General features: G+C 42.2%; 1 protein-coding gene across 1 annotated transcript; it reads right to left on the bottom strand.

The window, feature by feature from the left end:
• Positions 1 to 6932: 6932 nt before the first annotated feature.
• Positions 6933 to 12121, bottom strand: LOC130107526 (heme transporter hrg1-A-like). Its single transcript, XM_056274175.1, has 3 exons — positions 11794 to 12121; positions 10137 to 10304; positions 6933 to 8422 (listed from the first exon to the last, which is right to left on the bottom strand). Exons 1-3 carry the CDS (start codon positions 11921 to 11923, stop codon positions 8286 to 8288), a joined length of 435 nt encoding a protein of 144 aa, XP_056130150.1. The 5' UTR covers positions 11924 to 12121; the 3' UTR covers positions 6933 to 8285.
• Positions 12122 to 13474: the final 1353 nt, after the last annotated feature.

Here is a 13474-nt window from a genome sequence, read left to right as displayed (position 1 = left end):
CATTTCAATGACCCCAAAGTATGCTGTCGTGGAGATCCTGATGAGCCCCATGATTGCTTTGGTATGTATTTCATCTGAAGAGGGAAGATCAATAGAAAGTAGCTCAATACCATTCGGATTTAATCAGCCCAGACGTCAAAACTCAGCTGGCCATCAAAGCAGGGAAGAGGACCGAAAAATTAAATTGCATGAAGCCCTATCTACATTAGTGCCCATTTTTTAATCAAAACTCGAAGTCACATCTGGGCTTGAGTGGATAAGAATTTGGGGTTTTGCGGGGCACAGCAGCGGAAACAGTGGATCTCTGCAGAGGGGCAGCAGAGCCGCTGCTGCCGGGGCTAACCTTGGGGCCTGTTTACCTTAGCGTAGCATGCCTCCTTGCCACCATCATGGAAAAAATGAGCTAATGGCCGAGTAGGCTAACAGGAATGGCGTGGCGCAGCCCTTTGCACAGAACAACGGAGAGAAAAAGGGAGTGAGCGGAGAATGGGAAAAGAATAAGAAAGGGAAAAGAAAAGGAGAAGAAAGGACAGGGAGAAGGGGAAAAAAAGTGAGGCTGTCCAAACAAAACCAGATGCAGGAGTGTGGAGGCTCGTTTGATCTCCGTCCTCATAGGCTGATTGATGTTGCACATTTCATTTCCTTGTCAGAGCCTTGACATAATGTTTCACTAAACACTCCGGCTCCGCTCTCTTCTTCTTTTTATTTTTGAGGGGGTCATAATTAACCCTTCCTGGAGCTGAAAATAGATTACACACACAAACACACACACACACACACACACAAAGCGAGAGAGAGAGAGAGAAGGAGAGAGAGACAGACAGACAGACAGACAGACAGACAGACAGACAGACAGACAGACGAACAGACAGACAGGGAATATTTATATATTGAGAACATGGGCTTAGATATCAAAGAGGCGAAGGCTATTGTATTGTCCGGTTCTGTCTCTCCACCATATGGTTTGATCTGTGCTGATCCACGCCACACTGAGGAATGGCCATGTTGACGTGGAGCGAGCGTTTGAAGTTCTCTGGAAAAGGGAAAACAATTTCGTTACATCTGAAATGCCGTCAGTTCAATTACCGTCATATGGCACAAGGTTCAAAGGCTGCAGTGGCTGATCGGCAACATATTCAGAGGACCTAAGATGTGTGACCGATGTCTTCAGTGGCCTGATGGGCAGCCTTAACTGGCTTTACAAAAGGAACTAATCACTGTATTTTTGTTCACCTGAATGCTGGGAGTTCCTCATCTTTTTGGCGGCTATTGATGATGTGTGCTTTTACAGCACACTGGCCCTTCAACACCCCCCCCCACCCCTTCACCCCCACCCCCACCCTAGTTTACCCATCCTTCCATGGCTCCATCCCTCCCGAGGAGCCCACTGGGACAAAAGTAGACATCTGGGACCCATTTCCCCCCTGGAGCAGCACTTCCTGTGGGGTATCCACTTAGAAGGCTCTGGATAGGGGGAGGGGAAGGCTGGGTGAAGGTGTATGAGTCTGAAGAGTTGGGGAGGTGGGGAGCTGCAGGAATTAGGAAGGAAAGACATCGACAAACTAATAAGACGTATGAGAGGCACTGGGTGACGGACAGGTCTGAACCCCCCCCCCCTCGCCCTCCCAATCTGATAGGGGGAAAAAAGAGGAGGCTGACAAATGAGTGGAAGGCAATTTAAATGCAGATAGGGAGGTTTTGAGTATCTTTGAATGTAATCCACCTCTATGGTTGATGGGATTAAGCATTGGTTGTCTTGTGACAAATCTGAGTGATAGAGAGGTAGAACGCGGGGGAAGAAAACATTTATTAAATAGTATTGGCAAGGGATACTTCACAACAGAAGCGTGCAAACACATGCACACGAAACACACTCGAGCGATTTTTGATATATTCTTTAAACCGGGCAGTGAAAAACGGCACTGTGAGGTAGATACAGCAGAGGCGAAATATAAAAACACAATCTAACTTTCCCCCCTCGACTGCGTGCAAACCTATGTTATTCTTGTTTGGCAGTGACTTATCGTCCTATATTAGGCTGTAATTTATCATAATATTTAGTGTTCAAGCTTCCCTCAAATGTCCCTGCTTTCATGTGTAATTTAGCCAATATCCTGCACTGGCTCTGATTACAGTGTTTAAGTCCTGAGGTCCATCCATGGCACATTACAAACAGTTCCAGTGAAGTTCACAGCTAAACCAGGTAATATGGCATGCTGGCCTAAGCTAGGTGAGGCGGTAAACTAAGCCGTAGGTTAGGTAATCCCAAATCCCAGGCCCGAGGTTCGCATGACTCTTTTCCAAAGAGGAAGCGCTGCATGGTGTCCACAAGAAGTCATCCAAATCAAGTGTAGTTCGTTTGAGTACTTTTTCAAATAGTCTTCTCTTACGAGATGCTTTATAGCGCAAAAGAAAAAGAAGGATGTATAGATGAAGGTGGGACTAAACACGTCACGGGTTTTACGATCGGAGGCCAGATTTTCTGTGTACATACGCTCGAGAATGTTTGTATGCTGTGTTACATCCATACTTCTGGACCGGCCTATTAGATAGTTTGTGTGTGTGTGTGTGTGTGTGTGTGTGTGTGTGTGTGTGTGTGTGTGTGTGTGTGTGTGTGTATGAAAATGATATTAGAGGACCAGGGAAACACTTAACCTCTGTAAAGGGTTGGTGCTTTTTAATGAGGACGAAGAAATGTGCACTCTATTTTGAGCCGTTTCTGGACTATCTCCAATGAAACCGTGTGCAGATTTTTCCCTGTTCTAATTTCAAAAACCAAACTCCTCTCAGTTCTCCAAAACCTGTCATGTACTTCAGTGCAACAAACTTGGGTCCAGCATGGCTGTATATAGCATATAATCACATGGTGCTTCTTGTTACACAGCTGACTAAGCACTGCAATTGTGCAAGACTCATTCTCTCTGGAAAGGCCATTATTGCGCACAGTGCGTCAGCATTTGTACTGACCATGTAGCCACCAGGGCTGCAAATACCTCATCAGGGTACCAAAACTCCAAGCATTAGCTCATCAAATGCAAGTCAAACGTTGCTTACTGAAAAATATGCACCAGGTATCTGTATGCAAATTAATTCAAAATATATACAGAGGCCGGAAGGGCCGTCCGAAACAGAAATACCATTAGAGGATATGGATTGAAGGAAGTTCTGTAGTTAACGTTGATCAAGTCCTGTTTTAGCAAAGTGCCCACTTATCATATATCTGTCTTACATTCTCATCTGTTACCAACTGTCAATCTGAGAAAACAAGCCCAAACAAACTCAGTGACTGGAGCCAGCAATAAAGCATCCTAGGTAAGTTTTCAGCTTTTTTCAACACATTTCTAATAAAATGATTGAATGTCTAGGTTACACCTACTTGGCCCTCAATAAAAAAAAAACCCACATGTTACAGATCTCAGGTTTCAAGCCACAAACCTATTTGCTCAAGTATTTGTGACAATATTTCCTTAGATCGGGAGCCAGTTATTAAAGCTACAATCATGAGGATCATCGTTTTTGGTTACGATATGGTGTTACTAGTCATTAGAGTTATGCTGGAGCACTCCCAGCGATCCCATTTGAAATCAAAAGCACCGTTATGTCAGTACCTTCTCTGTCGCCAAACAAGCAACAAAAAAAAAACATAAGTTAGCTATTGGTGTACTAGTATCTGTTGGTAAAGGTCTTTAATGAGCTTGTTCTTTTACATCGACTTGCCAGCCACCACAACTCTGCTTCTCCCTCACCCTCACCCAACTATAAATGCGTTTAGGTTTGGAAATCCATGAATAAGCTATCATACACTGAGATTAAAAAAAACCCATCAAAAAGGACTTTGTTTGCATGTAAACCTCAAGGATGGTAACTGTAAGTGAAATAGCAGTCATGCAATTTCACACTTGGAATTACTAGCTGTCAAGAGGCGTACATAATCCTGAGGTCCCTGCAGTGCTGCAAAATCTTATACAAAACCAGTGAAATCTCTCAGATTAGACACTATCACGCATTCATTACAATGTAAATGTGTAGTGGAGCGCTGTCTGCAAGGTAGAGGAATGTTGTTTTCCTACAACAGGGCTATTGCATTAGAAACATCAACAGAAGTCTGCAGCCAGCTTCAAAGGGGGTAGGCCTTCACATTGAATCAATCCTTTCTTCCATTAGATTAGATGACTTTAGCAAAGTTACATTGAGCTAACGTTTCTTTATGGTTTCTCTAATCCCTTGCTCTGGTTCTGGTTCCCCCTGTGAAGCCACTTCAAACAGCCGCTGCCATGGCATATCCCTTTGTGCTCTAAAACGGCAAATATGTGTCTCCCTAAAATGTTTCAGATGCTGGGTTGCTGAGGTCCCAGAGGCAGAGGGAGATGCAGAAAATGTAAAAAAAATGTAAAAAAAGGGGGGAAAAAAAGAAAAAAAAGGAGTGTGGGCACCGTAAATAGTGTGCTGTATACAGGAAGGACCAGCGTCGACCTACTACCAACCCAGGGTGTTAACAGGAAGGTCTGGCAAAGCCTGCGTTTGATTTGGGAATGAGAGATGAAGTAGATGATAGCAGAGAGAGAGAGAGAGAGAGAGAGAGAGAGAGAGAGAGAGAGAGAGAGAGAGAGAGAGAGAGAGAGTGCAAGGAGAGACATGAGTAGGGTGAGAGATGCTGCTGCAGTATACAGTAAATCAGGGTAGTAATGAGAAGAAATGGGTGAGGGGTTGCAGGAACATATGTTTCAGTTTGTAAATAAAACAGTAAATTGCTATGGATATTGCCTAAATATCTGTGGGCTTTGTACTGTGCTTTGCGGAAGTTCCTCGGAAATCATTCCGAAACTGCCTTCTCAAAATGCCAAAGCGCCTTCTTAATGTCAAAGAGGCCATCTGGTTCTCTACTAATTCAAGATGTTAGCTGTTCATTCAGGGTTTTTTTTTTGTACCTCATCTTTTAATAGATCAACTATTGTATTTTTGCATCGGTAATTCTGATGTTCATATTCTCCAGTTGTTCCTTCATCCACTTAGACGTAAGTAACCCTTAACCTGTACCTACATCCAAAAGAGCAAAGATCTTTTAATGTTCACCTTCTTTTTGAAGCGCTAAACAATATCTAACCTACGTGTTATTGTTCACATTTCTTTTTAACTAATGACAAACATGCTGTCTATGCGGATTCATATCAGTCAGCCAGGTAGTGCAGAAGAAGTTTAGATCCACTCAGTGGACGTTCAGTTTGAAGAGGTTTCATCATTCATCTGGACGAAGCCCCTCCGGATGGTTGGCAAAACATCTTCAAACAGAAAACGAACGTCCAGTGAACAGATTTAAACCTCTCCTGGACCGAAACACAATACCCGGCCATGTGTAGTACACTACAACCTCACAGGCCGAACAGTACAATCAGATCCAACCGTTCATTTTGATGTTGCAAGTGGTACAAAAACAGGCTTGTGTTAGGGCAGGTGGACGCCCAACAGTTGGTTTTGAGGGTCATGGACTGGTAATGTGTTGAAAGTCCTCTCTCGAGCAAGAGTCTAATATTTGGATGTTTTTCTTTTCCCAAAGAAAAAAAAAGGAAAAGAAACGGCACTCTTAAAATGGGCAGCAAAATAATTTTCACTGGAGTACGGTTATAAGACGATTATTACAGGTATTACATCAACTGATATATGTATATATATTATTTTTTTTCTAATGGCACTCTGGTACCTTAATACACAGTAGCATATTTTGATATTTTATTACTCCCTCCATCCTTCCTAGTCTCAACCCCGTCTGCCAAACTGCCAGTCAGGCCTTAGACGACTTCCTTCCTTGATTTGGGTAGAAAGGAGTCCCATAATTGAACAAAACGAGACCCTTCCCCCTCTTTACCTACCACACAAAAACACACACACACGTTTTATGGCCTGGTGTATAAACTTAATAGGGCGCATTTGGTTCCAAAGCTTCCAGCTTGCTCAGTGGAAAGTAACCCGCATTGTTTTTCAGTTTCTTAATGCTGGAGTTTATAACGGCGGGATTAAAAATGTTACTATGGTGACTTAACCACAACATTGCAATTACCTTGATGCAATGAGACTCTTAGGACTTGCAAGCAGGCCTTTGTAATGCAATTAAGATTTAAGTACCGGCAAAAAAACAAAACAAAAAAAAGTCTCTAAAACAAAAAGGACGCTGAAAGGCAAAAATGATGAGTAAGCATCAAAGTTAATGATAGTCAATGATGATAATGAAATACTGGATTATTTCCAACTTAACTTTCCATAGTTTTTAGCAGTGATATTTTTACATGAAAATGAATGAATAGCTTGAAGACTGTTGCATTATGTTTCTGAGTGACAGGGTACATTTTCATGCAACATCGATATGAGCCAACATAATCTAGTCACATATTTTTCACATCAAGTCCAAAGTCCTATCTGCCTTAACAATATCATATACTGAAAAGCTTTGCAGCCCCCCCGCCCCCCAATCTCCGCAAGCCAAAATAAAGGATTTCCACAGATTGAATAATTGCCCCACTTCAAAATTTAGGTTAATGCCTATACTGTTATTACTGTAATGCAACGGGGTGTTTTCTGTTGCAACTATCGACCCCCCCCCCTGCAGTGCAAATCAAACTATTATACCCAAAACTAACCCACCTGACCCAGGCTCAGCGGATGAAGAACGACAAATAGCACCTTCTGAAAACAATCTACTCCAATGAGAGTTGCCTCTCATGCAATAAGGTCACAAGCTTTAGTATGGAAACAACCTCCTGAAATCTTGTGATTTCTACATTAGCGTCATCTTTTTGTGCTCTAAAGAGGATTTCAAACAAGTGTTAGCAGTGAAAAATGCCGGTTTGAGAGGGTTTTTTTTTCATCAAACAAACATTTTCCTCCTGCGTTCACATCCTGTCCTCAGAAAATTTGAGAGGAAAACCAACGCACAGAGCTGTCATAAAAGATACTTTATTAACGCAGCTCCCGGACACGCATACCTATACAAACATTCATTCCTATATTCACCCAAGCGCTGTAGATACAAATAATCTCATATTTCATTATACAACATGGTAGATGTGGTAGTGCACAGGGATCAACACTTGAAAGAAAGAAAACAAACGTTAAAAAAAAAACTCCTTAGGAAACAACATAGTCGTCATTAAAGATTTCGATCAGAGCAAAATACTAAAAAGGCCATGACAACTTAAAGATGGACATCACTGCGGGGCGGTGGGGGGTGCTGTTATGAGTTGAGGCCGCAACGAGCATCTTTACAGTGAAACAGGGCCCAGTCTCTATTGTTGACTTGCTAAAAAAAAAAAAAAAAAAAAAAGGCAGCTACAATAATCATCCCTTATCTGTATGCCCAATGCAAGACAAAAAAATGTCCAACAGCAGCATGTGGGTTTCATTTGAAGCTGCCTATAAAAAAAAAGAAAAGCAGTCACAGAAACAGACAGAAACTTGCGTGACTTTCCTCCCTGTGGCCCTGATACACTTAATATTGAGGATTCTGTGAAAGTAGTGTCTTGAAATCTTTATCCAAACAGTCAAGTCATTGCAGTGGATTTGTCATCACCTAGAGTCCTTTGTGACGTGCACAAATTGTACCAACAGACACACACAACGTGTGACGCCAAAGGCTCTTGTTCCTTCATAATAATTTGCGAGATATAGCACATGGGCTAATCAAATGTACTTATAAGGCTTATTCAATAATACAATCAAAGACACACTCCTTTCAAAGCAAGTGGGACATGGTGCTTATTCTTGCTATCGATGATGGTGTGACGCCCTCTTCTGGTCAGAGCATGAACCAAAAAAAACGAACCACTGAAGAGTTCGTTTCTAACTTTGCTATTCCTCAGCCTTGGATAGTGTAATGAATGTTCAGTTTTCTTTTACATGGGATCACCGACTACACACAGCGTCGGAAGAACACGTACCACAAAGAGTTACACTTATAAGAGAATAAACTCCATAAAAGGTCATAAAAACATGGCTGGAATCATAAATTGCACTGACAAGCCACGGAAAAATCCTGCAAAACACATGTTAAAAAGACAACAGGTGTGTGTGTGGGGGGTACAAGGGAACAGGATACTAATCGAAGACACAAAGCATTTTCAACTTCCCACCCCCTTATAATTGTTTATTGCCCTTTTCCCACTCATATCCACGAGATTGAGACTGCCATTATCCCTCCTACCATTTACATTTACATCCCCAGATTAGGAAACCTGCAAGGTGAGTCTGCCGCCGACCGATGCCTTGTGTCACAGTGGTATATATTCTGAGAGACGTTAGAAGTCACTGAGGATACTGATGTCAGCAAACTCTTTGCGGTAGCGGTGGGAGGACAGGGCCAGCAGGCAGGACCACTTCAGGCTCATGAAGCTCCACACGCTGGAGAGGAACAGGCTGTGGGGGTCAGTCAGGGCTGGGAGAGGGGAGGACAGACAGATTCTGCCATCAAAACTCAGCACTGAGGAGACCTCACTCATTTGTCTGTGCAAGACAGGTCCTGCTCCAACGGTGTTGCAACCTCAGACGGGTCCGTTTGAGCTGTGTCATTCAGTTTGTAGGGTCGGGCAACAGCAGCTTTAAATCAGAACGACCGGGATTTCACTCCTACCTAAAACGACCATGGGTGGTCAAAATGACGGCCGGTTTTTAAACTCTATATTCTGTCAAGATAAATACCCAATTGAGATATTAATGCATTGCATATGTTAGTATGTCTGTTAGGAAATGACTGAAACCAAAATTAACATTTTAACAAATATAATACTATTTTTATACAATTTAAACTTCAGAAAGATATGGTCGAACTTCATAGCAAAATTTATAAAGTGAGAATATTACCTGAAAAACTAAACGGAAAACACATATTGCTAATCTAACAAACGTAACAAGGCCTATAAAATGTGAAAAGTAAAAAAAAAGAACTGAAAATGACTATTGAAACAGTCCCAAACAACGGCCGCAACTTAAAAACTACTAGAACGAACGTGGGCCACGGTTTTTAAACTCTATATTCTGTCAAGATAAATATCCAATTGAGATATTAATGCATTACACATGTTAGTATGTCTGTTGTATGACTGACACCAAAATTAACATTTCAACAACTTTAATACTATTTTTCAAACAATTTAAAATTGCCACTGTCCAACGCCTGTAAATACTACAATGCGTCGGTGGTAGTCATGGTGTGTCTGAAACGGCGTCTGTACCCAGGCATGTTGGCAATAATCAAAAATCAAGTTTAGACCATTTCTCTGCAGTGGAGACCGCTAGTGTGTTTCTAGGACAGAGCAATGAACTTCACGAAGGAAATGATGTGACCAAAACACATCATAAATAGTGACATGGCGTGCACAATCATGCACAAATTACATGCGGTAATTTTGACCGGTCGTAGACGTTTTAGGTCGATCTTATCATATCTTTTTTTTGTGCAATTGATCTAAAACTCAGTTTAATGCAAATATATGCAATTTTAGGACCATTCAGGGAGCGGCAGGTCTGTATCTTTTCTTTCCCCCCCCACACACACACACAAAGTCATTAAACTTTGAAAGTCCAAAATGACCAGCTTGGTCATTCTAGTGTTAAAAGCGACATATTCATAATTCTGACTTATTCCATGTAACCAACACTCCACTCAACTACAGCAACTGGTCTCTCGGTTTCCCGATCTTTGCATTCCTCTACTTCACTGCATCTTACAAGTTCTCATATTTTGCTTGTTGTGATTATTTTCAATATTGTTGACTATTTGCAGGGCAAATTTGTCATTGGGAGGTAAAATATTTTGAACATGCCCTTCAACTTGACTGACTCACAATGGGAAATAATTAACAACGAGAATATGTTAAACAGGCCCTGCTTTATCACATTACATTTATCTCTCTCGGCCCAGCTGATGCAAATTCTCCATCAAGAAACTTAATTACCACTGAAACCGTCAGATCATTTTTCATGTGAGCAGCTGGTTATACTTGCCAGTCTGACGCCACCAAGCGTCAGAATGTAATCATTCTAACTGGGACCAACAAATGTGATATTAAGTATGCAGCGAAGGGAGAAAAAAAAACATTAAAAAAACACCATGTTGGATAAGACAAAACAGGTGCATCAATGCTACTTACACTCTTTGCTGGTGATGGCAATGGAAAGGAAGGTGATAAAAGCTATCACAGACAGCAGAGAGAAGAAGAACCCAATTAAGAGGAAGAATTTGAGACCCTTTAGCCAGGTCCTCCAGTAGTCCTGCAGATACATGATGTGGGTGATGAGGGTCCAGAGCGCCAGCACACCTGGGAGAAGTGATAAACACAAGGGATTCTGGGTAGGATATACGCTGAGATGTAGGCCTACAATTTTTTCTGGATATGAATCACTTTTTAGACAAAAGGCTTGGAGCTAATATGAACCTGTCAAGAAAAAAACCCAAAACATTGATCTAGGTTTAGATGGTCACAAGCTAATAGTATGATGTGTGTGTGTGTGTGCGCGCATGTGTGTGTGTGTGTGTGTTTACGACTGTGACATCCTGACACTGCAGTACTGTCAAGTGCTGATATAGAATTTGACAAACTTGCTTGTGTTCCCCTTTTACTGCAATGGACACGTTCCATGTCAAAAACAGTTTAAACCATTAATTCTTAAACTAACTTTTCAGTTTCTGTCAAGTTTTCAGGGACCAAAATGAAGGGGCCCAGTCAGTACTTCTTAATAACATCTGATTACATCTTTTTTCATTTTTTTTTTGTTTCAGGTCTTTGGTCTACATGATTGCATTAAATCATTTTCCAAAGTTACGTGTGATGACCTTGCTAAATTTTCTTCCCCTTGACACATCAAATTTAATCATGAGTAATTGTTTTTGGTAAAAAAAAATCTGCTGTTTAATCTGCTGATGTCATCTTTTTTTTAACTTATGATTAAACATCACAAGACCTGCTTGGTCCCACTATGTTGCGTGGGTCCCTGCACCCTGTGCAACTTTGTATGGCCATCTGCACTACCATTTCCTCCCGACACTGTCAAGGGGCCAGGTTAAACAGACGAAGCCCACTGTGTGCTGGGTCGTGCTTAAATAATGCTTTAAAATAATACTTAATGAAGTGTTTTTGAGGCACTCTTGAAAGAGTTCGGGACAACTTCGTCAGCCTTATCTCCACGAACACATTCAGTACCCATTCCAACTATCTAGACAGATCATGCAGAGCACACAGTTTGAACAGATATGGACTTGCTGACCTAAACGATGGCTCAAAGTTCACATCCACGCATCAACCGCTTCACCAACATTACATAACTGCAAAACAAACAAACAAATAAATAAAAACGACACAACTAGCTCAGAATATCTAAACAGTATGTACTATCATGGGCAGCTAAAATAAGTCCAGTTATTAGTTAAGGGGAAACTTTCCCCTTTACGCGCGAGCGCAACGAGACACGCCCGTGGTAATAACTTTTAACACTTTTATTATGAAAGGTGTTTAGAGGAGCCCAGCTGTGGCGAACCTGGCCTTGGGACGAGGGAACCAGTTCTACACTGCAGCAAGGGGAAGGTTAGATCTCCTAAATAAATGTCCTTTTCAGCTGAACACCCGCTGTCAGTAGCCAAACGGGAGGCAGCGAGATGATTACCGTTATTATCGCCTTCACCCGCAAAACACACACACACGCACGAGTCCTGGCGTGTCCGGCGTTAATGGTGGTAAACTGAAGGCGTCCAACGCGTCCGCATGACTCCGATTCTGATGCATTACGTTTGTTATACACGGCACCGTTTACCTGACAGTCCTCCCATCGCAGCAGTCCACGGCTGTTTGAAGGCGAAGTTCCACACCACCAAGGCGGAGAAGCCCATGAGCATACCGAACGACGCATAGCCGATGCTGATGTAGGTCTTGGTGGTTCCCATCGTCCCACCTGGGCTGGAGCAGGTATGATAAGCGGACGGCCTCAAAATCGCGACGAATATATCAAAACAACTGCATTAGTACGATCCGATACGGCACGGCGTGTACGTGTGTGTGTGTATGTCCGGCGATGACCAGTTGTGTAAAAAAACAGGCTTGGTGTTTTAACAGGGTATACTAATCCTGACCGCTCGTCTCACTTTCCATCTGTGAGGTCAAAAATCCAAATGGTCTGATGTTGACAGCCAAGGAAGTCCTATTTAACCCCTCAAGACGACCTGCTCTGTGAACACAGCGACCACTAGAGTAGGAGTCCGGAGGAGCGGGACACGCGCCCACCGGAAGCGCACATATTTCTATTTCGATGGTTGAATTAGTTGAGCGACTATATGTAAATATTTACATAGATTTGACAAACACGTACACGTGTATGTATGTATACATACACTACCGTTCAAAAGTTTGGGATCACATTGAAATGTCCATATTTTTGAAGGAAAAGCACTGTACTTTTCAATGAAGATAACTTTAAACTAGTCTTAACTTTAAAGAAATACACTCTATACATTGCTAATGTGGTAAATGACTATTCTAGCTGCAAATGTCTGGTTTTTGGTGCAATATCTACATAGGTGTATAGAGGCCCATTTCAAGCAACTATCACTCCAGTGTTCTAATGGTACAATGTGTTTGCTCATTGGCTCAGAAGGCTAATTGATGATTAGAAAACCCTTGTGCAATCATGTTCACACATCCGAAAACAGTTTAGCTCGTTACAGAAGCTACAAAACTGACCTTCCTTTGAGCAGATTGAGTTTCTGGAGCATCACATTTGTGGGGTCAATTAAACGCTCAAAATGGCCAGAAAAAGAGAACTTTCATCTGAAACTCGACAGTCTATTCTTGTTCTTAGAAATGAAGGCTATTCCATGCGAGAAATTGCTAAGAAATTGAAGATTTCCTACACCGGTGTGTACTACTCCCTTCAGAGGACAGCACAAACAGGCTCTAACCAGAGTAGAAAAAGAAGTGGGAGGCCGCGTTGCACAACTGAGCAAGAAGATAAGTACATTAGAGTCTCTAGTTTGAGAAACAGACGCCTCACAGGTCCCCAACTGGCATCTTCATTAAATAGTACCTGCAAAACACCAGTGTCAACATCTACAGTGAAGAGGCGGCTGCGGGATTCTGGGCTTCAGGGCAGAGTGGCAAAGAAAAAGCCATATCTGAGACTGACCAATAAAAGAAAAAGATTAAGATGGGCAAAAGAACACAGACATTGGACAGAGGAAGACTGGAAAAAAGTGTTGTGGACGGATGAATCCAAGTTTGAGGTGTTTGGATCACAAAGAAGAACGTTTGTGAGACGCAGAACAAATGAAAAGATGCTGGAAGAATGCCTGACGCCATCTGTTAAGCATGGTGGAGGTAATGTGATGGTCTGGGGTTGCTTTGGTGCTGGTAAGGTGGGAGATTTGTACAGGGTAAAAGGGATTCTGAATAAGGAAGGCTATCACTCCATTTGGCAACGCCATGCCATACCCAGTGGACAG

This window comes from Lampris incognitus, chromosome 2, assembly GCF_029633865.1.
Source record: "Lampris incognitus isolate fLamInc1 chromosome 2, fLamInc1.hap2, whole genome shotgun sequence".
In the NCBI taxonomy this organism is placed as follows: Eukaryota; Metazoa; Chordata; class Actinopteri; order Lampriformes; family Lampridae; genus Lampris; species Lampris incognitus.
This window is presented reverse-complemented; position numbering and strand designations above follow the sequence as displayed.

What these genes read in the sequence shown, in the direction of transcription:
- LOC130107526 (XM_056274175.1), bottom strand. Translation starts at nt 11,923, where the DNA reads ATGGGAACCACCAAGACCTACATCAGCATCGGCTATGCGTCGTTCGGT. An exon ending in TGCGATGGGAGGACTGTCAG is followed by an intron (nt 10,305 to 11,793) that starts GTAAACGGTGCC and finishes CACTTCTCCCAG; the next exon opens with GTGTGCTGGCGCTCTGGACC. An exon ending in TGCCATCACCAGCAAAGAGT is followed by an intron (nt 8,423 to 10,136) that starts GTAAGTAGCATT and finishes CCCCTCTCCCAG; the next exon opens with CCCTGACTGACCCCCACAGC.